Source organism: Lissotriton helveticus, chromosome 1_1 (assembly GCF_964261635.1).
Source record: "Lissotriton helveticus chromosome 1_1, aLisHel1.1, whole genome shotgun sequence".
Classification (NCBI taxonomy): Eukaryota; Metazoa; Chordata; class Amphibia; order Caudata; family Salamandridae; genus Lissotriton; species Lissotriton helveticus.
The window spans coordinates 534,352,834-534,380,669 of record NC_136057.1 but is presented as its reverse complement, the minus strand read 5'-3'; the positions used below and the strand labels follow the sequence as shown (position 1 = coordinate 534,380,669).

The 27,836-nt window shown below is 44.8% G+C and overlaps 1 protein-coding gene across 1 annotated transcript in view; it reads left to right on the top strand.

Moving 5' to 3' along the window:
* RERG (RAS like estrogen regulated growth inhibitor) overlaps window positions 1–27,836 on the top strand; it is a 659,363-nt gene that overhangs the window by 617,328 nt on the left and 14,199 nt on the right. The window contains exon 4 of the mRNA XM_078674012.1: window positions 14,946–15,019. Coding sequence (XP_078530138.1) covers window positions 14,946–15,019 — 74 coding nt within the window. The remainder of the gene's footprint in view (window positions 1–14,945; window positions 15,020–27,836) is intronic.

Below are 27,836 nucleotides of genomic sequence, written 5' to 3'. Positions count from 1 at the left end.
CGTGAGAAAATCATGCGCAAAAAAGAATCTCGCCACATCCTAAACTTCAGAACCCTAAATCCACACGGCCTGAATCAGTCGGAGGAGTTGTATATTCATCTCTTGTAACGGATCAAAATGAGCTTGTGAAGTGTAAAACTGTTTTCAAAAACAAAACCACTAAGAAAACAAATGGCTTAGCAAATGGACTCTAAGTGACAAATCCCACTGGAGGGATGGAAAATGTAATAAGAAAATAAACATGAAGGTGTAAAGGAGAACAACTGGGGCCTCAAGAAATTGACTTAAAAATGATAAATCCCACTAGAGGGATGGAAATAGACAATAATTAATATGTCACATAGAAACCCGACAGATGTTCAAGACACAATGAATCAATGAAGGGTCACTGAGTTTCCCACATGCAAAATTGAACGGTTTAACTCCACTAAAAAGACTCCTTTTAATAAAAACTACAAATACCACAATGCCTAGAGAAAAACAGGATGTGAGGTAACATCCGATATTATTGGTTGGTTTAAATACCATGAAAAAATGTGAGAAAAGTGATCGTGAGCAAGGTGCCAGGAGCACTGAAACGCGTAGATCGTTTGTTTGTTTTCATGCTGAAATATAATCAATAAATCAAATTGTGGAAAATCAGCGCGAGTGCGCCCATTACTTTCGTTTCTGCGAAGGAGTGAGAAATATTGAACGGCGAGGTTCCGCCGTAGGGCACGCACCCACACTGAGCGCTCGCAAGGTTGGGAAACCAGGAACCGGCGTGTGAAGATATATATGTATATATATATATATATATATATATATATATATATATATATATATATTTGTGTATGTCTATATATATATTTTCTTAGTATATTTTTATCTATATAGCACATGTCTACATTGGCAGGATTGAAAATCTTTGTAAATTGGCAGTAACATCTTTTTTCTGGGCATTTGATAAAAGGTGCAAAAGAGAACAATATGCAATGTTGACTGGACAGATTTCCCGCCCCAGGGACAGGGGCTTAAATTCATCCTAGTGAGGACAAATCGCTGCCGTCTATTTAGGGTAAATGACGAGTAACTTTTCCCCCTCCCCCATAGATTAACAATTACATTTTTGATCTAGGTGTTTATAAAGCTTCTATCTGTATGAATAACATATATTTTTGAGTAAGGTAGGGGAAAAGATGGTGGCAGCAAAACAATGGCAGCTCTGTCCTAGAGCAACTTGAATAAGGAACTTATTCAATTATGAACTCACTTATTGATGACTATGACGTACTAACCTGGGACTATGGGATCTCCTGACACTCCTTGAATGTTTTGATGTATTACACATGAGTGTCTCTAGGATGCAGTCCAAGGAGGTCTTCCTGCATGGATTTCACGGTCCACCTAGATGTTGAAGGGGGGGGGGGAGGTCCTGGATGCAGGGTTCACGTCCCACAAAGCCCTCTCCAGTTTGGCTGAAGTCTAGTCACCACTTGTCTAGCAGACATACATTGTCGCTGTCACGGTCACAGGCCAATCCTTCCTATGTTGATAAGAGGTGCAACAAAGTTTCAGGGTGGGAAAAGGAAATTTTTTACAGCATATGTGACTGATGAAAAAAATGAGGGAGGTTTGGCCGTGGTTCCCTGCTGTACCTCCTACCTCAGACAGAAATTCTGGAATCGGGGTGCACTGCACTTGTAGTCTCCCGACTTTACAAAGCGATGAAGGCCGACAGACAAAAACTAGTCCTACCAGCCGTACAAGCTTGGTAAAAATGACTGCCAATACCACTAACAAATGCAGAATGGAAACAGACCTGCTTGCATGTACATTCCATTTGCAGCAATGCTCCTTTTCTGATCACACATTTAAAATTTTTCCCTCGAACATACTTAACACAGAAGAAGCTGTTCCACAATTAATGAACCAGATCATCAGATTGCCTAGATGTGGGGTGAATAGAGCTCACTTTATGCATATGACATGGAACTGTCTGCAGGTGCAGGGATAGTGGTAATGTAATGTTACGAAGCCGTCTGCAGTCACTGTTCTTCATCTCGATGTATCTGCCAAACATTGTTTATTTAACATTATACCTCCACCAAAGCTGATGAGAATCAGATATAAATGTACATTGTTGGAGATGGTCCTGGCAAAGAGACGAATAGCCATGTGATGGCATAGGGCCCAGGGTCCGATGGAGACCTTCCTGGGTGTGGGATATGGTAGAATGGGCCCTCACTGCAGAAACGAGAATGCACCTTGTCTGTGCGGATGATAAGCTACTTTATGACCTGAAAGACAGGTCTGATATGATCAGAGAAATGCGGGTGGGAAAGGGGTGGGGAGGACAGGAGATGTGGGTGCTGCATCTGGATAAATATGGTTTATGCCCTTGTATATGATACACCAGTTCCCTCCATGCACCAGACTAAGGGGCCCATGCATCAAGTCAAGTCAAGTCAGGAACATTTGTATCGCGCACATATCACATCCAAAGAGTCTCATGGCGCTTGCAGACGGCTCTGACAAGAGGACCAATGATGGTTTATTTTCCAAAAACCGTACCATCCACTTGCTTATTAATCACTTCTAATGTGTTTCTCTCTCACCCCGCAAATATAAGTAGAACCACAAAGGCAGGACACTAAATCCAAATGTGCATTCCATATAGTTTTATTAAAAACAAAAGTAAAAAAAAAAATTGTTTTGAATTTATCACTTAAAAGAGTGATTGTCTGATTTTAGCAACAAAACATCATATTCAACTAAATAGGCATAACAATTTCATATTTATTACAGTGCTTAGTGCCAATACACAATATTTCATAAAAACATGTATACAACCACAATATTTAAAACCATAGAGGTTTTTTGTTGACACGTTTTGGTGGATTCGGCTATTAGCCCCACCTTCCTCAGGACAGTTAAAAATACAATAACCTCAAAAGGGCCTTGCGTGTATCTTCCTAACGTTTCATGTACACGGGCCGGGAGGATGCTTGAAGTGATTAATAAGCAAGTGGATAGTACAGTTGTGAGAAGGATAATTGGTGAGACTGAATTTATAGATAGATATAAAAATACAGAGGGAACACCTTTCTTTTACATTGCATTTTACCCAGTTCCCGTTGGTTCAAGGGTTACTCTCTTTCTCTTTAACTTATTTTCCAAAAAGCCATGTCTTCAGCTTCTTACGAAAGCAACTGCGTTCGGGGATGATACGCAGATAGAGGGGCATTTTGTTCCATGTGGCGGGAGCTAGAAAGGAAAAAGCTCTATCACCATTCCTGGAAGTGTGGATTCTGAGAGGAGTCAGCAATGTCTCTTTGCTAGATCTAAGTTTTCTACAAGGCTGATAACAGCTTATCTTTTGTGACCAGTGCTTTGGAACGTTGCCATTCATATGCTTATGAACCAGGCATAGGGTTTTAAAGAGGATCCACTTTTTCACTGGAAGCCAGTGAATGATTTTTAGACAGAGGGCAGAAGAGGATCTTCACGGAAGGTTGAGGACTAACCAGGCTGCAGTGTTCTGAAGAACCTGGAGCCTATTCAGGTGGTAAGGCATTCCCGTAGTCCATTCTGTTTATAATTAGTCCCAGCACTGGGGTTTCCGTGCCTCGATAGGGATCCACTTAAAGACCTTCCTCAGACTGCGCATTACATCAAAACAGGTGCCAATGATGTGATTGATTTGGTTTTTCATGGATAGTTGATTGTCCATGTAAAAACCAAGATTCCGGACAGTTTCCTTAGGAGTTGGGCAAAGGTCTAGATTTGATGGCCACCAGTCATGTGTCCAGTATTCAGCAGCTTTACCAAAGAGCATAATCTCTGACTTGCTGCCATTTAACTGGAGATGGTTTGCCCTCATCCACTTCTCAACATGAGTCATGCAATTTTTAAAACGCTGTTTGGTTTCATTTGGGTCCGGACCCAGTGTGATCAGAATCAAGGTATCGTCAGCATAGCATAGGATAGGATATCAACGCTGTAGGCTCTGAGCAACCTAGCCAGCGGTGTCATATACACATTAAAAAGCGTTGGGCTCAAGATAGAGCCCTGCGGTACACCCATTTTAACGGGTCTCTCATACGCAATGTTGTTACCGATCTGAAAAGTGGTTACACTGTAAGATAGGTAGCTAGTGAATCATTTTAGGGCATTTCCTCTGACACCAATCTCCCAAAGCCGTTGTATTAAAATGCTGTGGGAGATGGTGTCAAAGGCGGGAGACAGATCGAGTAGGACCAGGATGACTGATTGATGTTTATCTAAAGCCAGTCTGATGTTGTCAGTGACCTCGACCAACGCTGTCTCCGTACTGTGTGCTACCCTAAAAAGCAGACTGTGAAGGATTTAGGAGTCCATGGCTTTCAAGATGGTCCAGAAGCTGTTGATTGACAAGATTCGAGCATCTTCCCGAAATAGGGGAGTAATGAGATGGGCCAGTAATTTAAAAGGATGTTAGGATCGGCAGTTGGTTTCTTTAAGATTGGTCTAACTCTGGCTGCTTTCCATATTATGGGGAAATCTGCCTCCGAGAGTGATTTATTGAATAGGCTTGTCAGTCCCTCCAATAATACCGGGGCAAAAATAGAAAAAAGTTTGGGAGAAACAGGGTCGGTGGGGGAACCAGACTTTATTTTCAGCATGACAGAAGAGATCGACTTACTGTCACATTTTACAAAATCGTTTAAAATATGGGGGGATCAGATAACAGACTTGGCAGATCTTTAGGACGGATGCTATTATGTTGTAATAGAAAAGAATGATGAATAGTTATGATTTTTTCCTCAAAGAATTTAGAAAGAGCGTCAGTCCATTCTTGAGAAATGAGTATTACTGACTGATTGCTGGAGGTGGTAAATTTCTTCAGAATTTGGTAAAGTTCTTTAGAGGAATGTTCTGCCTTATTTATCCGGTCTATAAGGAATGTTCTTTTTGCCGATTTTATTTTGTTCATGTAGCCATAATGCAGTGTTTTATAGGCTTTACGGTCAGCTTGATCTTTACTTTTGCGCCACTTTTTCTCTGCGGTTCTACATGTGGATTTTATCGTTTTTAGTTGATCTGTAAACCAGGCAGCAGTTCTGGTCTTGAACTTGACTTTACTCAAGGGGGTGATTTTGTCCAGTGCAGTCACAATGGCATTATCAAGGTGTTAAGCCACTTCATTTACACTGGCTTCTGGGCTTGTCAGGTCAGAGTGGAAGTGTTTTAAAAAAAGTGGTGGAGTGATTTTACACCATGGCCTACGCAATATAAATTTGCTTTCCAAAGCCACTTTGGCCACGGTTATAACTCCTTATTTGCGATTACCAAATAGCAATTTTTAAGGAATTGCTATTTGGTAATTGAAAATGCCTATGCGTGTAGGAATCGCAATGAAATGTGTGATTCCTTAACATTAGCTAATAGCGATTCGGAAATTATGAATCGCTATTAGCTAATGTGACTCTATTCATTCCTATGGGCCAACAGGCCTGTAGGAATGTATGGTAATGCATTCGCAAATTGCGATTATAAAATTGGTAAGGCCCCCCTGAAGCACCCCCCCCAAAACAAAAGGTATGTGCGCACATGTGAAGCACGCTACATGGCACTTTGAAAAATGCATTTTTGTGCATTTTTCAAAGCATGCACAAATTACCATCAACTTGAAATTGATGGTAATTAGTGTTTCCTAAATGCAAAGTTCGCATTTAGGAAAGGCTACATGCACTGGCAAATAGGGATTCGCAAATTGTGATTCCCTAAATGCATTCACAGTTTAGGTAATTGCAAACAATTGCGATTTCTTAAATTGCGAATGGAAAAAGGCACATGCATCTGAAAAGGCCTTTTTCCATTTGAATCGGCCCATTTGCAAACAGAGGCCTTTTTCCATTCAAATCGGCCCATTTGCAAATGGAAAAAAGCTTGATGCATGTGCCCCTATATTTCCTGTAGCCTTGTTTATGAATCTTTAAAAAAGTGACAAATAATGTTTGTTTTTATAAAAATAATATCTTATTTCCTTGTCTGGTTTTGTGGGTTGCAGGATGGGGTGTAACTTAAAAAACACAAAAGCCTAATTTACGATTGTCATAGATTATGAAACATTTGTAAATTGATAACTTGGATTCATTATTATGCAGTAGGAAAAAGCCAGCCACCAACTCACCTAGTGCTTTATGATCTTTTTTGAGACTTGTAATTCAATTGGAAGCAAATTCAACAAATATTTCTCCATGAACTTAGAAATTGCAGGGGGAATGGTGATGGACTGACATTTTTCCATGTTGCTCATATCAATGGAAATGATTAAGAATATCGCACAGGAACGAGGAAATGGAACTGATACCAGGGACAGAGAGATGATACTGCATATTGTAAGGGAAACTATAGAGGCCATTTATTGCCGAATGAGCACTGGAGAGCGATTGCTAAGCAAGTCTTTTAATCATAATCATATTTACTATTTTTCCTCTGCTTGAGGCTCCTGGGTGCTTTTTAGTTGACTATGTATTTTGTATTTGTGGATAGTTCTAGAAGGGTACTGGAATAGGTGTCACCTATGAGTAGTATGTGTTGGTGTCATGTTTGAGTCCCAGAGATTGTGCTCCAGACTTGTCGCAGGCAGGCATCGAAACATCTTTCTTCTGGAGCAGAATAAGTAAGAATTGTGAGGGACAGATATGCAAACAGTGCATGCAAATCTGTTTGCGTTGTAGTTACAGAGCCAAAGGAGTCTCGACTTTGGAAGCAACCACGTTGTTAATGCTATTCTAGTTTAAAAGTGGCAATTGACAAATGCTGTTCACTCTCAGAGTATGTTTCAAGGATTGCATGAATGGACAGCAAAAACGCTTCCACCAATGTGTGTTTTGTTGTGAGTCAACTCAGTGGTAGGAGACACCCAATTCAGTTACCACCTGTGAAATGCTATACATTGTGCACCTAGGAGTGACAGAAGCCCAAACCCTTGAGAAGCTGTTAAGATAACAGTTAAATGTGATATGGATTCCACCTTGAAGAGGCAGAAGCCCAACCTCTAGATTTGTTTCACCATTATCAGTATATTAAGAAAATAATGCATGCTGAACACTGTTGCTCTAGTTTTATAGGACACCCATGCTGCATGGGGTCACGTGGATGGTGCCAGTCACTACTCACTGCTAATGATCCAATAAGAGCCCATGCATTGGAGGACACACCCAGCCTTTGCCAGTCTGCTGTGAGGTGGAGCGTTGTATTACAGATGAAAGGTGATTCAAACACAATCCACTTGACAGTGCCAAACCACTCAAGAATGTGCCCTGGACACCTCAGAAGTCCAATGACCTAAACCAATTGCATAAGCCTGTAAAGGCACCTAATAGCAAAAAGCTTTACATTAAACAAACAGAATAATCTACCAATCATAAATATGCTTTTTTTGGGGCAGTGGTGCTAGAAAAAGTCCAATCAACAGGGTATTCGCATTTAAGATTGACGACGATGTTACCTGGGAGGTTGGTGAAGGGCCAGCTTGCCACTCATGAACCCCTCACCATCTGCTAAGGATCCTGTACTTTGAGGTCACAATGGAAGTCTGCCCTCAGAAATGTAAGACATTCTCACAGCCAGCATTTCCATCATGCAGAGCACAGTCAGTCAGACAATTTTATTTAGAAGGTAAGAAAGTAAACATATATGTAGACATTAATGTTGCCAACTTTATTTTTGAGATACAGGGGAGTTGCTTATGGGGATTACGAGAGAATTTCCATGACAGAGAACTAAGATTAAGGGCAATTAACTTTTTATTTTCTGCCATGGGGTTTTCTTGGCCATATCTACATGGACTGAAAAAATGGGTGTATTAGTTGAGGAAATGAGAACCCACCTCCATTAATAACAACAATCCTTGTCATGGTGAACCACAAAGGTCACTAAATAAGCCTGTTCTCAACCCTCTGGTACCTTGGTACAAAGGCAGTCAGGCTTAATTTAGTGCTAATTTGTAAAGTATTTATGCAGCACGCAAACAGTAATAAAGAAAAGACAACATAATAAGAATCCCTAAAACACAACATAATGAGAATCCCTAACCAATTTAGAAAAAAAAGATAAGATTGTATATATAGTGCCGAAAAGCACAACGCGCCACTCCCCATCATCTGGTCCTTCAGGACTGGGGGAAAGTTACAAGTTCAGGTTGACTGCTATGGAACACCGGCAGGACACGGAGACCAGGTTAGTCCCATTGAAAAAGTTACCATCTCAAAATCCCGCACGAAGAGGGCCTTTTGCGATGGAGGAGGCAAAAAGGAGCTGGGAGAGAATTGCTGATGGTCCCTGTTGTAGTGTGAAGAGAAGGCCTTGTGTCACAGATAGTTGTTGTTGTAGCGCAAAGATCCAGACGGGCATCATGGACATTTGTTGCTGTAGCTTCGAATTGACGGTTAGAGAGGGCTGTAGCATGGAGTGCCGATCTTGAGTTGACGGTCGTCGCTGGCAGTCCCTATAGTGCGAAGTGTCGAGTTCACCAAAGCATTGCATTGGTGGTCGTTGAAGGCATCAGTCTTGGGAGTTGCAAAAAGCCCAAAACGTCAGGATTTATCCTTTTCTTGAAGAGGGTTGTGTCATAAACAAACCACAGGAACACTAGTAAGTTGTGAGGTTGTGATTTTATTTTCATAGGTGTAGACAATGAGCCACTGCTGTGTAGCTGTGTCAGGAGCGTATCCAACTGTTACTTGTTGAATGCTCCTAACGCAGCCACCACCACGAAGCCCCGGGTGTGAACATTCTAGCATCTTACTACATCAATACAACATCATCACAAAACATCTCCTTTGTTTTATAAAAACTAAAAATGCATTATAATAAGAAACCAAATAAAAGAATAAACCAAAAAAATTGAACAATAATAATAATAAGAACCACATCTCCCTACATATTCTGGACCCTAAATCTAAGAGTAGCAAACACCTAAAACATTTGATACCCAGAATAATCACCAATAATGTGGCTTACAGTGCACAAACCATTATCGGTCTTTCCAAGGTGCAAATTTCTCCTTTGTTGACCTTTGCAATTTACCAAAGAGTGCCCTATGACACCAGCCAATGGTCTAGGACCTGGTGTGGCACCCCTTGGGGATCAGCTACTCACTCTAGCCGAGGCCAGTAAGGGCCAAGCAGGTCTAGCTGCAGGCCCAGGCAGGCTCAGTGCAGCAGGTCATCTGGGCAGTTGGAGGGAGTCTTCATGAGCTTGTTGGGTCCCTGTAGCTCAGACCTGGAGACCACACAACTGACCCTTGGAGACACTCAGCTAGCTTGGGAGGAAGGGAGCAAGTCCAGTTTTCCTTGTCCAAGATCAAGGTAGGACTGAAACAGCAGGACATTTCTCTGTGGAGCAAAGCAGGCCTCATACCCCCACATCTGTTTCTGAAAAGTTCTCTTCTCCTGTCAAGGCTCCAACAAGTCTGGGGTGACAAAAGACGTGTGTCAGTTTTTTTTGTGTGTGCTGGAGGCAAAGCCCTCTGAAATATAGTGGGGCTGGGTTCAGCTGCAGCCGCATCCACCCTGCCTACACCCAGCAAGTGCCCTTTGTCTCACTGTCTGTCAGGAATACACAGACCCCAACAGCAGTGCCATTCACAGTCATGTGACTCAGGATACCAGCAGAAGGACCAAATGGTTAGGACAAGAAAATACCAACTTTCTAAAAGAGGGATTTTCAGAATTGTGACATAAAATTGGACTTTACCATTCAAGAGGATTTTAAATTATTATTCATTTGAGTGTAAGCAGCATATCTCTACCTTCTCGCAATCAAAGGTTATCACTTAATAATTATAATCGTAGTCAATGGGAGAGATAGGCCTTACAGTAGTGAAAAATGGCTTTAGGAGTTTTTCACTACCAGGACATCTAAAACTAAACCGACATGTCCTACATTTTAAATACCAATCACACTGCCCTATGGGCCTTTAGGGTCTACCTTTCGGTGACCTATATGTATTAAAAAGGTAGTATTTTGCTAGGTTGTTAAACACAATTTAAAACTGCATAACAGGCTGCAGTGGCCAGCCTGAGAAATGTTTGTTTTAAAAGCCTACTTTAATCGGTGGTACAATGAGTGCTGTGGGGCCGACTAGTAGTATTTATTGTACGAGCCCTGGGTACATGTAGTACTTATCTCAAAGGACTTACAAGTAAATTAAGTTCGCCAATTAGGTGTAAGCTAATTTTACCATGTTTTTGGGAGAGAGCAAAAGCAATTTACCATTTATTAGCAGTGGTAGGGTGTACAGAGTCCTGTTGCCAATAACAACAAATTGAGCAAAACGGGGAGTGAAGGCAAAAGGTTTCATGGAATTCCATGCAAAGGAAGTCAGATCTAACAATATCTATGAAGCTTAGACACCAAAACTTACCACTCCGAGCATTGATGTCCTCATCATCTGGAAAATTGTTTTGTTCTTTTCAAAGGAAAGCATTTGGAGCCAGAAGTCGAAATACACGTTGTTGGACTTAGCTCTTTCTGCATGCTCATCCCCAAACGTTTTGCCTTCCTTCACCCATTTTTGCTGATTTCGTTTTTGTTGGCCATAGTACTCTGCACACTTTACCACTGCTAACCTGTGCTAAAGTGCTTGTGCTCTCTCCTTAAAACATGTTAGATTGGTTTATATCCAACTAGCATATTTAATTTACTTGTAAGTCCCTAATAGAGTGACACTATCTGTGCCCAGGGTTTGTAGATTAAATGCCACTAGAGGGCCTGAAGGTCTGCTTGTGCCACCCACTTAAGTAGCACTTTAAACATGCCTCAGGTCTGCCATTGCAGCCTGTTGTAAACTGCCATGTTGACCTGGCAAAGTTAACCTTTTTGTCAGGCCCAATGCTTCATTTTTAATTCATATCAGTCACCTCTAGGGTAGGCCCTGGGCAGCCCAGATGTCAGGGTGCAATGTATTCAAGATGTAGGACATATGCTTTTAGGGTTTACATGTTCTGGTAGTGAAAAACTCAACACAAAGGTTTGCATACCCCTTGTAGTTAGTCTGTAGCCAGGGCCAGGAAGGCAGGGCACCTAAGCACTTCAAAGGCACGCTTCCAGAAGTGTCTCCCCACTGCAAAGGCACACCTAGGAATACATATTGGACCTTAGACACCAACTCTTCAGTGCACTTCTGGACCTCAGGATACTCTGCAGAGTGAAGGACTGCTGTGCTCCTGAAAGGACTGTCACTCTGCTGGACTGCTGCTCTGAGGAACTGCTCCCTGCACATGCTCCATAGCGGTTGGCCTGAAATTGTGATAACGTCCTAGTCCGGCACGAACAGATGTCCATAGATTGTGCTTTGGGCTTTTTGGTGCTATTTTCCCTAAAATCGCATAGCTCTGGTTCTACTGATTGGATTTTTGTTGTTTTGGTCTTATTTTATTATTAAAGTAAGTTCTATTTTTCCAACTTAGTGTGGAATCCTTTCTGTGTGGTGTTTTCACCGTATTACTGTTTAAAGCATTGCACAAATACATTACACATTGCCTCTAAGTTAGGCCTGACTGTTCTGTACCAAGCTATCAGAGGGAGGTTAATTTAACGTTGACTTGTGAATTATCCTGACAAAGATTTTGGTTGCTGCTTGACCAGCGCTCCGACCCCAGACAACCAACAACCCAATTTCCCACACATGTGTGACAAATGCATAAGATGACTAGGCATGCATGCGAAACTGAAGAATACCTGGCTAATTTTGAAGGATTGGTAGAGAGAAGATGAGGAAAAATCCTGCGAGCAGAGGGGAAGATACACATTACCATTTAGCAATCACTGAAAAGTGGAGGTGGTATGCTAAAATAGGTCATTTTTGGTGCAGTAAAAAGAGCTTAAACACCACGGGCCAGATGTAGGTGGCCAATTACCGGTCGGTAACGGCCGAATTCGGCCGTTACCGACCGGTATTTGGCTACCGAGATGTAGGGGGACTGTAACGCTGCAAATCGGTAATTTTACCGGTCGGTAAATTTACCGACCGGTATATTTACCGACCGGTAAAATTACCGACCGGTATATTTACCGACCGATAAAATTGATATGTAGGTGGGACTCTTCTGAGTCCCACAAGGCCTACAAAATCGGTATTTTACCATCAAATTGTATTTGATGTTAAAATACCGATTTAGGTGTGCATGCACATGTGTGCATGCACACCTGTGCCATATGACAGGCAGACCTGCCCTTAGGGCAGGTATGCCTGCCATATGGCCCCCGAACCTTTTTTGGGGGTGCCAGAGGGTGTCAAAGTGACACCCCCTGCACCCTGGTCAAAATCGGTATTTACCGATCGGTAAATACCGACCGGTAATGCCCCATTCATTCCTATGGGCTTCAAAGCCCATAGGAATGAATGGAGCATTACCGGTCGGTATTTACCGATTCGGTAAATACAGATATTTACCGATCGGTAAATTGGAACATCTGGATGTTCCTACATACCCCCCCCCCTTCTTATTTACCGATTCTTATTTACCGAATCGGTAAAATTCGGTAAATAAGAATCGGTAAATAAGTTTTACCTACATCTGGGCCCACGTCACTTAGCACAAACCGGCTGCCTAGCACAAGGCCAATTTCTTAGGAGGTAATGTAGGTGTGGAACAACTGCACATGGCTACATGAAAGGTCTGTTGCCAGAACCACACAGACCGCGTATCTGGCCGAAATGTTAGAATAGTCCTGTAAAGTGGGGATCCTGGCCCCAGAAGCAAAAGATTCTGTGAAGTAGGCACTGGTAACGATTAAGAAGATAGGAGCGGGTGGTATGCAAGAAGTAGGAAGGGAGGTGATGCACAGTATGTCTAAAATAAAGAACTGTATCTGACAAAAAACTGTGACGATCTAGTGTACCTTTGAGATTTGAATAGTCCCTCGTGCCTTCCAATGCAGTGATGGTGAGACTATAATGCTTGTGTTAACTAATCCAAGATGTGACTGGATCTGAAACCATTGACTGAAAGGTCCCAGGCCAAACAAATCAATCTCTGAAGGAGATGGACTGATGCCTTGACTAAAGTGCAAAGTCAAACCCACCCTGCCTGCAACACATGAAAATGAACCAACATATTGCCACTAGCATGCCTCGGACAACTTCAAAGGTGTACACAGTGGCGTAACACAGGCCCGCACAGCACCCGCAATGCGGGGGGGGGGCAAGCTCAAGGGACCCCCTCAGAACAGTACTCTGGCAGGAGACCTCCCGATTTAGTCCGGAGGGGGCCCTCCCTGTATCTTGCAGGGGGGGACCCCTCACGTTTAGTTACACCAGTGGCTGTACAGTGAGTACAAGGGGCTGCATAGTGGAATGCCATGCCAGCCAATGATGTTGGTTGTATTTGGTATGCTGTACAATTGTGCTAAAAGGCCTTCAAGCTGTTGAGGAAGGACAGAGGTTATCTCATCGTGTGTGCATTCAAGGACACATACACCCACCATCCATCAATGGATGCATGGGTTTGTTAGTATACATTTAAGCTGTGCGATCTTGCATGCACTAAATGGCTTTGCATCTGTGAATCAATGGCTTGGCATTGAGTGAGAGCTTCGGTCAATGGGACAGCACTGTCTGCTGCCCTGGGAGTGGCGTGTTGACCATTCTTCTGATCGAACTGTAGACTCCCTTCTCAGTGGGGTCTCCTGGCCCTCCCTTACGAAGAATTTTGCAGTAACCATGTTCTCTAAGCACGGGACAAAAACTCTTCTCTCATTCCCATGGAGAACAACACATGCACCCGGGGAATGCACCTATGCTTAAACGATTCCTACAGCCACATGCATCATTGTAGGAATTTGGGATTCCTAAATTGCGAAAATTAAGGAAACGCAATTTAGGAATCGCAAATTCCTATGCATCAAGAAATCGCAAACGTCTTTGCGATTTCTTAATTTTCCTTATTTGCGATTCCTTAATTGCGAATCGCAATTAAGGAATCGCTTTACATTGATTCCTAAGGGCCTAGAGGCCCATAGGAATCAATGGGAAGGCATTCTCATTTTGCGAATTCGCAATTAAGGAATCGCAAAATGAGAATGCAATTTCAAGGGTGCAGGGGGGGTCCAAAGAACCCCCCACTGCACCCCTGAAATGTCACGTAAGTACATTTTACTCACACACATGTCCCAAGGGCATGTGTGTGTGTAAAATATAAGTTTCAAAAATGCACTTTTGTGCATTTTTGAAACTTTTCGCAAATTACCATGAAGGTTTACTTCATGGTAATGTTCCCCTTCCTAATTGCGAATTCGCAATTTAAAAAAAATCTTGCATAGCATTTAAGAAATCGCAAAATTTGCGATTTCTTAAATGCTATCGCAATTTAAGAAATCACAAAAAATTGCGATTTCTTAAATTGCGAAAAATGAAGAAAAAAAATGATGCATCCCAAAAAAGGTTTTTGCATTCGCAAACGGCCGAATTATGCGATTCACACCGAGTGCGCATGCAAAAAAGCTTGATGCATGTGGCCCTAAGTCACTGTGTATTAAACAATAGGATATTTTGTAATAGCAAATTGAAAGGGACAGGCAGAAGTGGAGCAATTCTGCAACTATGTGTGTGGCCCAAGCTAGTTGTCTTAATTGCGCTTAATGTTACCGTAAATAAATCTTTTCACAACAGTTTCATATATCAGTGGCTGTGCATTTGGGTGTAAGTTGACAAGTAATTATGCATCACATGAAATATCGTTGTTAAAGATGTATGCGGCTTGTTTGTTTATGGACTAGTCACTAGCCATAGATGCATGCTTTGATAATCACAAACTTACCAGTGTACATTGGAAGCAAGTTTATTTTTAATAAATTGTAAGAAATTCAAACCGGAAAATATAATTTTGCATAGTAATGTAGTAGTCCGCGTTTGCTTTCTTTTAGTAAGTAAACAAACCACATGCTGACTAATTGAATGCCATTATTTTCAGAGTCCACTTATCGCCATCAAGCAACCATTGATGATGAAGTTGTTTCCATGGAAATATTGGACACCGCTGGTCAGGTGAGCACTGTGGGTCTTTACATGTTTGTTCACATTGACCTAATGCGTCTGTTTCCTTCCTTAGAAAATGTTTATGTTATAAGTGATAATATGCAATGCTTTTCACTAGCATCCAAATAGTGTATTATTATTATTATTGTTAATTATTATGTATAGTATTTATAGAGCGCACTGTCACCTAACAGGTATTTTGGCGCTTACCGATTGGCGCTGCTGTTGAAGTGCCTTGAACAATTACTACTGATTACATGGGAATAGTCAGGTTTTTAATGCTTTCCTGAAATGAAATAAGTCAGTAGTGTTCGTCAATGAAGCAGGTGATTCCAAAGCTGAGCTGCCATGACAGCAAAACTCGACCTCAATGTCTTATTTTTCGGAATTTTGGAATGCACAGAAGATTTGTGATCACTGAACGTGGGTTCCTCCCAGGGACATGCTTTAAGGCATTTACCCCGAAATGCTTTAAAGACTATGCAAAACGATTTAAAAGCTATTTGTTGTTTTAGTGGAAGCCAATGAAGTCCCTTCAAAGGGGTGGAAGAGTATGACACTCTTGACCTGTTTAATGATAGTGTTGTGACTGCTGCATGTACTCTGTACATTATCTTTACTTAATAGTCTGGTACTCCTAGCAGGAGAACATTGCAATAATAGAGCCTACTTATAATAGTACTGTGCTCTATCAGTGCTCTAGCCTGAGCAGGTAGGATCAAAAGGAGTTTCCTTAGGTTCCCAAGAAGTGCAAAGCATGTACCTTCTATTTTATTGATATGGTTCTCCATACATAACTTAATATCAAAGATAACCCTCAGACTTTGGACCTTCTGTGAGGCTTTTAGATCATCATCTTTTGTCAGTTGCCAAAAATCAGTTAGAATTTTCATGGGGATTTTAAAAGCTGAACAAAAGAAAATCTCGTTTTTTTTCCCTATGGAATTTCATGGAATTGTTGCCTAGCCAGTTGAAAAGGTCTATCAGACCATTGTGAAAAGGGTCCAGTGCATCTGGCTTTCTGCTTTCTAAAGACAATATCAATTGTGTGTCATCTGCATAGTTGACAAGCTTGATGTTTTAGGATTTAATGAGTGTTATCAGTGGCTGGATATAGATATTAAAGAGAATCAGACTAAGCGCTGACCATTGGAGTACAAAGCAAAACCAAATGGGGATGATGGACGTAGTGTTGAACATTGCAAGCACCCCCAGTCAACTGATCTGGGTTTAATCCATCATCATTCTTTAGCTCACTTGTGCATCCGAGTTCAGACATGGCCATATGCAAATCAGTCTGACCCTGTGCCTCATGGAAACAGTCCAGCCCGAACCTCCAAGCCATGTCTTCCCTGGACCGGAAACAAGCATACTGGGACCGGTTTCTGGCTAATCAGCTGTCATCAGCCAGGCTAGCTTGAATCCAGTGGCAAAGTGAGCAAGAGACCCACGTCTGGGCATACCCTGCCAACTTAGGGCGCACAAAGCACAACCAAAGGGGATGATAGACGGAGTGTTGAACATTGCAAGCACTCACCCCCAGTCAACTGATCTGGGTTTAATCCATGCCCATTCTTTAGCTCACTCCGCCACCCCATTGGGGAATGCCATACTCTATTGTTTAAAAATCCAATCAGTATGGGGGTAGAGAAACCACTTGACATCCATCTGTAAGACATCAACTTATCCAATTCAATGCAGTACTGTCAACTTCACTCTTTACTAACCTTTGCAGAAGTTGTTTGCACTCACCCTTGGGCACTGCTGTTGCTTGCTGCTTGCTGCTGCTGGGGCTGGGCTCCTGACGCCGTTAGTGATCCCCGGCGCCATCTACCACCTCGGCTGCCGCGGGAGGAACTACGGTTCCCAGCATCCCTAGCGGCCGGACACCACCACCACTTCCTGTCCCGCGCACCAGGAGGTGCTCAAAATCGCGGAGCTCCCTCGGTGGAGCGGGGACCTTTGCAGAAGTTGTTTGCACTCACCCTTGGGCACTGCTGTTGCTTGCTGCTTGCTGCTGCTGGGGCTGGGCTCCTGACGCCGTTAGTGATCCCCGGCGCCATCTACCACCTCGGCTGCCGCGGGAGGAACTACGGTTCCCAGCATCCCTAGCGGCCGGACACCACCACCACTTCCTGTCCCGCGCACCAGGAGGTGCTCAAAATCGCGGAGCTCCCTCGGTGGAGCGGGGACCTTTGCAGAAGTTGTTTGCACTCACCCTTGGGCACTGCTGTTGCTTGCTGCTTGCTGCTGCTGGGGCTGGGCTCCTGACGCCGTTAGTGATCCCCGGCGCCATCTACCACCTCGGCTGCCGCGGGAGGAACTACGGTTCCCAGCATCCCTAGCGGCCGGACACCACCACCACTTCCTGTCCCGCGCACCAGGAGGTGCTCAAAATCGCGGAGCTCCCTCGGTGGAGCGGGGACCTTTGCAGAAGTTGTTTGCACTCACCCTTGGGCACTGCTGTTGCTTGCTGCTTGCTGCTGCTGGGGCTGGGCTCCTGACGCCGTTAGTGATCCCCGGCGCCATCTACCACCTCGGCTGCCGCGGGAGGAACTACGGTTCCCAGCATCCCTAGCGGCCGGACACCACCACCACTTCCTGTCCCGCGCACCAGGAGGTGCTCAAAATCGCGGAGCTCCCTCGGTGGAGCGGGGACCTTTGCAGAAGTTGTTTGCACTCACCCTTGGGCACTGCTGTTGCTTGCTGCTTGCTGCTGCTGGGGCTGGGCTCCTGACGCCGTTAGTGATCCCCGGCGCCATCTACCACCTCGGCTGCCGCGGGAGGAACTACGGTTCCCAGCATCCCTAGCGGCCGGACACCACCACCACTTCCTGTCCCGCGCACCAGGAGGTGCTCAAAATCGCGGAGCTCCCTCCACGTCGCGGACGCACGCGGACGGCGTCGGGCGGAGCCCGGGCAGAGGGCGGGCCGTCTGTGGCCGTCCGGGGCAGGAGGAGGCAGGGCAGGGCCACCCCACTTTCATCCACCGTACCGGTTTCAACTTGTGGCGCTTCACTGTGGGGCCGGAACTCAGCATGTCAACTCGCTCCGGTAAGGCCTTGAGGGGTGGCGGGGAAAGTGCCCCCGGGGGCACCATGTTCGGCTCTATGGATAAATTCCTGACTAGGGTGGCGGCTGTCATCGACAACGAACTTGCCATATCTGAACGGCGTCTTTCTTTTGACTTTCCTCCTTCTAAAAGCCCTTCTCCAGCAATAGTGTTGTCCCCACAAAATTCTATTTCCCCTGCACCCTTGCCTGGGGATCTACCTGGGGATTCTTATATTGCACCATTAAAGGGTGGTATAGAAGGGGTAGAAAGCTCACTGACCGGTAACCACGGTACTAGCTCCTGTGCCGTGCTTATAGATCCATGTACTGAGTTTTCCTTAGTAGGCCCCCCTGGCATTCAGTCCCAACACTGCCCCGAGGTTTCTGCTCTTGTCCCACAACCTCCGCCTAAAATTCGACCTAACCAGGAGCCTAACAAAAGGAAGGGGAAGAGGGCAATTTATACTCGAAAGGGCTGTCCATCCAAGAGTACTAACCATCCCAGGTACCCGCCCCAGAGGGGTTCTTCCCCCCTGGGTGCCGCAGGACCTGTATCTTCAGGGACATCGATCTGTGCTCCAACTGCTATTGATACAGTACTACCTTCCCTGCTGGCCCCACCAACGCCTGACCAGGCCAATGTGGGTCCCTCCTTGGAGTCGATCGAGAAGCTGGTCAAGTCTCTTGTGTTGCCACTTTTAGACCAGGTCAAGAGGTTGGGGGACAGGCTTGACTGCTTTGAGCAGGTTACCAGGGACAATTTTTTTGCCCTGAAAACCCTGCTCAAGCTCCAGCCAAAGCTCAGTGAGGATAGGACAGATAGGTTAGATAAGACCAATAGGATAGAGGTTCCAGTGAGACCCCCCTCGGGAGATCAGCTGACGCAGCCGCCCAAGCAACCAGCCTCTGGGAATTCTATCTTGGCTGCTCCTAAGGTTGGTCCTAGGCAGTTAAAGCCGAATGCTTCCACTCATGCTGCTCAAGTGCATGCTACCCCTCCCCCAGTAGTAACAACCCTGGTGTCTACCCAGGGCCCAAGGCAACATCAGAAGGGAGGGACGGGCCCTACTTCGCAACCTGGGGCCGTTTTATCTGCTACAACTGGCGGTGTAGCATCAACTCCTAAGGTTGCATCTATCCCCGTCCCACCTATAAACCGTTCCCCTTTAGGTCCTCCTCAGAATAGTAGACGAAAGTGCCCCCCAGTTAACCTCCCCCCTGAGTGTCACCCGTACGTTGTTATCCTTACCAAAGTCCCCCCTATTGGGAGTACCCAGCGGGAAAACCATCAGGCACTCAAGAATAAGGTCATCCACTGGCTGAAAGCCAACAGGCCCTTGCCTGCGGGAGTGGATGGTATTATTCTTGGTGTACGCAGGGTGGGATGGATTGGAAACGGGAAAAAATCGCTTGAAGGGGATTGTGTGGTGGTAAACTTCCAAGATGCTAGGGTCGCCCAGCTAATATGCTCTCAAGGTCAACCCACGGTTGGAACGGGTATCGACATAGTCGACTTGACATTCTTCTACCCACGGTCTATTATGACCACTCCCACCTTTCACCTTGGACAACCCACCTATATCAGCAGTCCTGGGGGCCAATTCTCTGTGGAGAACACTGTCCACGGCCTTTCGACCCCGGGAGTTTTTCCCCAGCAGCTATGCCTAGCTCCAGTGATACCAAACTGGGGACCCTGGAGCTGTTGACTCAGTTATGTTCCCGGGGAGGTCACTGTGGCTCCAAGCCTTGTTGCTGAGTCAACACCTTACCTCAAATCCAATGGCTCCTCCTCCTCATCGCAAATTCAGACTACGGCCGAGCTTGTAGAGGAGAAGGGGGAGACTGGGGCATCCTATAATCTTCTGGCTAGTCCCCCTGGTGTGGGTCCTGTGGTCTTATCATCTCCTGTCGAGGATTGTAGCATTGCGGCTGTAACGGACCCCCAGATTAGGGTTTTCAGCTGGAATGTGGCGGGACTCGAGAGGAAGCTGGCGCTGCCGGACTGGAACGAGCGTGTGGAGCAATACTCCATATGCCTGTTCCAGGAAACCTGGAGTCGGGTGCCCCTACATAAGGCGGGCTATTCCACCCACTTTTCGCCGGCAGTAGAAAGTGCAACTGGCAGGGGCCGCCCTTCCGGTGGCCTGTTAATCTGGGTAGCCACTGAACTCAACTGTAGGGTGGAGGAGAGGGACACTAATTGCCCTGATCTCCTAAATATTTTACTGAGAAATTCCCAGGGCAGAGTTATTCTAAACATTTTTAACATCTACGCCCGTGGCACTAAGGGGGGAAGAGAATCCCCAGTAATAGCTTGTCTGGAAGCCCAACTCCGCTCATCTCCCCACAGGTCCTGTACCTTGCTGGCAGGTGACCTGAACTGCACTTTCGAGCCCCTGGACCTGGATATCCTAGCAGACCAAGAGGAACTTGATAATGGGTGGGGGATTCCGCCCCTCGAGCTTAGTCCTATTAAAAAGTGGACAGAAGTGGCCCTCCAGATCAACTCACTAGTTATGGAGTTTGGTCTTAGAGCTGCCAACGGCAGGACTAGGTCCGACAAAGTAGGGGCGCACACCTACAACAGGCCAGGGCACATGTCACGGATTGATTATTTTCTCCTTGACATACACCTGTGGAGCCTGGTGGAGGACATGGTAATTGTACCTTCTGTAGAGAGTGACCACAATTTCCTGTCCCTCACCCTGTCCCACAGGTGTTTCAATAGCACCGTGAGTAGATCTCCTTGCAACTCCGCCCCGGACCCGTCAGTGGTTACAAACTGTGGTCGAAGGTTAAAGTGGGCGAAGCTAGCTCTTTCGGAGGAGAAAACTTCTGTGATTAGGCAGCTTCTGGTTTCAGCCCTAGCCAATCTTGATTGCCAAGAGGAAGGGCTGATGGAGGTGGCACCCGGGTTCTGTGTCATAATTCAGGCCATTGGCGACCTCTTTTTAGTTCCAGCTCACCCGAGTGGAAGGAAACCAAGGTTACGATCGGGTCAGGGCTGGTACAATCAGAAGTGTAGGGAGGCGAAGTCACTTCTCATCGAGGCAGTCAAGTCCAAATTACCGTCTAGGACTAGGGAGGCCAGGAGATACTATGCACTCTGCCAGAAAAATGCAAGGATGGAGTGGGAGGTTAATTTCTGGCAGGACCTCCTGGCTGCCAGTCGTGGGAAAGATGCCAAAGGTTTTTGGGACATGGTGGGCAAAAGGAATCGTCCTGACGACTCCCGGAGGACGTGTACCATCAATGCCCAGACTTGGTTCTCCCACTTCCAAAATCTCTATTCTGCTGTCGAAGGCCCACTTAATGATTCCTTTAAACTCCCACCCTTTACTCTAGTTCGTGACCTGGAACTGTTTTCTCCCTTGGATGTAACAAAGCAGATCAAAACCTTGGTCCCTTTGAAAGCAGCTGGTCCGGATGGCCTACCGGGGGATATCCTCCGTGCTTACCCGGAAGAATGGGGGGTACTAATCTCTGCACTCCTCAACGCAATCATGGGGGGAGGCCCTGTGCCTGACTCCTGGAGAGGTGCGGAGGTGGTCCCCATTTTCAAAAAGGGCAGTCGGGACTTACCCGGGAACTATAGGCCTATAAGCCTAATAGACTCAAGCCAGAAATTGGCTGGGAAAACCATCTTGGGGAGAATCACTCAATGGGTGGACGACAACCACATTCTGTCCGACATGCAGGCTGGGTTCCGTTCGGGTACAGGAACTATTGAACAGGTCTTTAGGCTTTTGTTATTACACTGGAAGGTGGTGGTACTGGGCAAAGGCAGTCTTTACTTGGCCTTTATTGACCTTAAGACTGCCTTTGACCTGGTACCAAGGGAGGAACTTTGGAGGGTGCTTCACGGTTTAGGGATGCCCCCATACTTACTAAACCTCCTTATTAACCTGCACACCAACACCTATGCCCAGGTTAGATGGGGGCTGAATGGGGAAAAGACCGATAAGATCAGGGTCGAGAGGGGAGTAAGACAGGGCTGTGTTTTGGCCCCTACCTTGTTCTCCCTCTATATTAACGGGGTGGTAGATCATCTTCTGGGCGAACCATCAGACGCCCCCATTTTGGGAGGAGTAAAAATTCCAACTCTGTTGTTCGCCGACGACACCCTCCTCATCTCTAAAACCCCCCAAGGTCTACAGACACTGCTGAACCGCTTCCAGGATTTCTGTACCACCAAGGGCCTCGTCATCAACATAGACAAGACTAAGTACCTAGTCATGCATCCACCTCGCAAACTTGGCCGCCCTCCAATTCTGAACTCTATACCCCTAGAAAGAGTGGCAGAATTTGATTATCTGGGAATCCGACTGAATGATGCGATGAGCTGGACTGCCCACATTGATAAAATGACTTTGGCGCACAAAAGGGTGGGGGGCGCCCTTCTTAAGGAGTACAATAACTCCACAAAACATTGTGTTGCTCCTATACTTGAGATCTACAAAGCTCGTGCGGTCCCAGCGTCACTCTATGGATCGGAACTGTGGGGCTTGGGCAAAGTTGACCCATTAAGCAAGGCCGAAAACAAATTTATCAAGGATCTCCTTGCCATTCCATCGAGCAGCCCGACCATCCCAGTGCTCATGGACACTGGCTGTAAAGCCATAAGGGACCAGGCTCGGCTTCGTCCCCTTCTGCTCTGGGCACGCTTGTGGAGGGTCCCGGAGCTACAATCCTATGCCAATGGCTTGGCAGAAGTGATGCACGCTGATGGTTGGAGTAGCATCAAATGGCTGAAGGACATAAAACATCTCTTAGGGGAACTAGGTTTGGACTCTTGCTGGCATAGTCACTCCGCTCCTCCAAAGAAGATTTAAAAAAAACTTTTCTGGGAGTGGGTTTGTGTGAAGCGCTCTAGAAGTCAGCAGCACTGCAAAACCACCGCAGCTTTCCTGCTGTTCAAAGACGCTGTCTTGTACGAGCCATACATGGATATTATATCAGTTGCTATGGATAGGTCCTTGTATATCAAATTCCGGCTAGGAACCTTGCCCTTGGCCGACCTCTGCTCGAGGTGGAATAAAGCCCTGCCCACATCACGCTTCTGTGCTCTTTGCCAGGATAAGCCAGAGACGGTGCCACATTTCCTTTTCGAATGCCCGGACTATGGTCGCCCCAGATCACGTTGGCTTGGTCCCATCTGCAGAGAACTGGGGACTCGTCAGCACTCTGTTGCCCTTCGGATTCTTTTAACTAATACAGCCCCTCCTATTGTTTGTGCTGTTGCTAAGTTTTTAAAATGGGCCTGGTTGATTAGACTTAGAAGACTGTCCACATCAATTTAATTCTTTTTTATCTAATTTATGCTGACCTAACGTGTTTTTAATTTTCATAATATTTGTACAGTCTTACTTATTTCGACATGCTGTTTTTATCTTTTTGTACTGCTTTTATGATATATGCATATCGAAATAAAGCAATCAATCAATCAATCAATCTTGACAGTAGTGTCTTCTGATTAACTGTGTCATAAGTGGCAGAGAGACCAAGTAGTATCAGTACTGCCGACTGACCACAATCTACAATCATCTGGAATGGATCCATTGCCACTATCAGTACTGATTCAGTACTATGTGCTTGTCTAAAGTCAAACTGCTCCTCCTCTAGAAGTTTTGATCTTTCAGATGTGTTGACAGTTTCTTGTGGACATACCGTTCTCAGAAATTTTACAGGGAAGGGTAATAAAGGTATTTGTCTGTAATTACTAAGCACTATAGGGTCCCCAGTGGGTTTTTGATAGTAGAGTATTGAGTAACTATTGTTCTTTTTCCAAGCCCGGGGAACAAGGCCTGATTCCAATATTTGATTACAAATCTGTAAAAGCAGGGAGAATAGCTCCTCCGCCAGATTTTTCTATATTCTATATTCTATGCGGTATAGAATATAATGGGGAGCCGAATCCTGTAGACATTGCTATTGCTTAAAAGCTATCCTCTGTCATTGGTTCAAAAGATTCTAGCTTATTGAGGTGTCTGACTGAAGTAGCAGCTGTACTTGAAATATTCAGCCCTGACTGATCAATCCTTAAAATCTTGTTTCCCGTAAGTGATAGGCCTTCTTTAGAGCAGTGGTCTATCGCTGGGTGAACATTTTCCAAGCACACTGCTATCTTTTTGATCTTCTCCTCAAAAAACCCAGATAGATCATTACAAAGTGCTTGAGAATGTATAATCACTTGCTTAATACACTTAGGAATCAATAGTTAATGCATACTGTCAAACATCTTTTTGAACAATTTGCAGCTTCTATAATTGTCGTGTGATTAGCTTTTGCCTTGCTTATGTCTTTTTTACATTCCTTTAAGGTGCTCTTTAATTATTGTTTGTCTTTTTCTAAGTTGAATCCACACCATTTTCTTTCTAACTTTTTCCATGCTTGTTTTGTTGCTTTGAGCAGTTTTGTGTATCAAGGTGTTGAAGGCCTTTGCCTGGTTTTACCATTATTAATAGGTACCTCTTTATGTTGTGCCTTGTATTGTGTAAGGCATAATAGTTAACATCTGCTATCTTCATGATATCAAAAACTGTTACTATGTCAAATACTTTCCCACGTTTTGGCCTTATTAATTTATGTCAGGCTCTACCACAGCTTATCTTTGTGGATTCCAAATTAGGGGGTTTAAGTTTTTTACTCTTCATGTGAAAAGCCACTAGTGATTGGTCCATCCTGTTGCAGGGATTCTGTTCAGAAACAGAACTATATTTGGGACAATAGAACATCAGTAGATAGGGACTGATTTGCCATACCACCTCAGTACCATGAGCCTGAGTCCAATGGGCTATAATGTCTCACTTGACCTCCTACTCAGATGAAGAGGGACAAGTAGATCAACACCACAGAACACAACACTCCTGACCCTCTCAGGGATCAATTTAACCGGACACCCCCTTTTGCTCACATACTTGTACTCATCAACAATCAGATATGACAGAGACCTGAAGGAAGTTTGAAATGTTTATTTAAACTATTGTGCGGTAGAATGCAGTATACATACCACAATCACAAAACAACTGCCTGGAAAAAATACCATAAGCATAGTCAGTAAACCGTATATCATGAAAAGCCCTGTCATATTATTAGACAGATTAGCCTAGCCCCCGTCCTTATACAGAAGCAAACTTTTTCTACAGCAATGTTCTCTGGTAGTGGACTCCGTACCTTTGCATACACAGATGGACACTCTACATCGTGGAGACAGCCAAGATCTTTTCTCCAAGTGTGTTTTGCATTGCTATGCATAGTTATATGACAAGGCATACATGCTCATAAACAACAGCTGCATTACTGTGTTGTGTATAGGTGCTAGTGCCAGACTAGAAAACAATAACAAGTAACATTGTTGTTTGACCTTTTCTGCTGAGTTCATCCTAACTGCAGGTTATGTATGAAAGTACAGTGTGGCACAAAGGCAAACTTGTTTATATAGTGACGTGTGCAAAGTAAATGCCGCCTGTGTCATGCAGTTAGACTACCATGGGGAAAACTACACTGGACCAGGCACTGAACACATGACACCCTCCCCCAGGAAGGTAGCACGTAAAGGGATAAAAGAAATAGCAAGATAAGCAAACTCAGGTCCTTCATTACAGTTAGTCAAATAAAGGGCTGGAAAAGACAATTTGAAAATAAAAAAATATCCAATTAAAGCATGTCAAAGGAATCCAGTATGTAATCAGCGATATTTGAGGCAAAGGACTCCAGGTTGGGGGACTGGTCTGTGACCCAGTTAAGACGCTCCAAAGTGCAGGCATGATCGTCAGCTCCAGCCGATGTGCATATTGTCGGCCATTTGTTCCAGACTTCTGATCATGTCCCACTAAGGGACTCATCAGCAGTTTGAGATCCAGGGCAGTGTGCCTCTGTAGAGCCAGGTATATATCCAGTGCCCATTGAAAGGGGCACCATGTGCAGTGAAACGATAGGTTGCACACAGGTGAAGTAAATACAGCGGAAGGGTCAGCACCAATCCACATCCAATGCCTGCAGCAGAACCATACTAAAGAGCAGAAGCATACGCTCACAGTAGTGCTGGAGTGATGCCAGGTACTAGGTAACCACAGAAGGAATAGCCATTGCGGAACATCAGCAACAGGAACAGCAGCACCAGAAACCCACTGAACATGCTGGATAAAATAGACTTTATAAAAGCCGGAATGACTCCAAGGATAGTTTGGAAGGAAGATACGAGGCCAGCGAAAGTTCGAGTATGACTATTTAAATGTTGATAATCTGACACATTACAATAAGACAGATCAGGTTTAGAACCCGGAAAAAGAGGATCATCCATATGTGATACACAGTGGTCAATTACTCCCTGGTACTCCAATTGAGGAAGAACGTCTTTAACAGCTGGTTTGGCCTCACGTTTAATAGGATACTGTAGCTGAGACTGTGGAGTGGAGTGGAACATATAGGAATAACATGAACATGAAAATCTTTATCACAACCCGCTTGGTTGCAATATAAAGCTGGTGCCAAAGCAAGGGCCCATTCAGAAGCATATGCCTGTTTAACTGTATCTGGAACAAATGATGGGAGAATTACGTCCTCACCTTAGGGACAACCGAGAATAACTGGAGGAGGCCAATCAACCTCCACCAAAGAATATCATATGATGAAGTCAAATTGTCCCAAAAGATAGCTTTAATGGTGCATACACTGTCGAACAGAGTCACTGCTCAACTCCTGTCCAGGAGAAGGTTTCTCACTGTCTAGGGCATAATTAGAAAGAGGTGTGGCGCCGCGGCCAGGGCGACTGACTCCGGAATCTGGGGATCACGGTTCGATCCCCGGCACCGGCGGCAGATTAGCCCAGCACCATGTGACTCTGGGCAATAGCTTGCTTAATCTTCCCGACGGCCCCTAGCGCCTAGAGACCCTAACGGGTGATTGTGCACTTTACAAATGTGGATATTATTATTATTATTATTAGCTGTCAATACTGCAACATTTTTCTTTTGAAAAGTGTATCTATAATGAGGTGGTTGATCCTCCATCTTTATCTTCACATCAGAGGAGCTTTGTGGGTCCCATTTGGTTAGCACTTACTTCTGTCATACTGTTGGTCAGAAGAGACCTGAAAGGAACGATGACAACGAGGATCAGAAACCTGAAATTTTTAATCTTAAAACGGTCACAAAAATCATAACGTCGTTCAGAGTATTCTGAGGGTGGTGTACCGCCATGAGGTCTACCCTTTTGTTGTGGTTGTTTAGATGTATCCCATGTTTTCTTTGCAAAATCACAGGCAGGGCGAGCATCTTTGTCAGAAACTGCTTTTACAAGAATGGAAAGTGAGGGCCTGGTTCTCAAACTATTACATCACACCTCAGAAATAATAACAGGCAAGTCACATTCATGATCTATGAGAGCCACTGTGGCAAGACGCAGGTGTATACCTTTAACATTAGGCAGAATCTTTTGGAGACAAGCAGTACATTTCCTACAAGTTTCATTCCCAAATCAAGGGCAGGACCTGCCCCCATGCTCATTCTGTATTGGTTTGAGGATGTTCAGCAGAAAACCCCTCAAGAGAGTGCCATAACAGAGTTTATACACTGTGACAAACACAATCCCCCAGGTGTTCCAGTTGGCTAAAGGGTGAACCAGACCATTGGTCAAACACATTGATAACATTCTTTGTTTTTCTTGTGGTCCCGTAAGGGAAACACAGCATCAAGTTGATATATTTTCTGGGCAATCCAAAAAGGAATGTCCTCACGTTTAGGTGAGGGCTTGCCCATAACCAAATTTACAA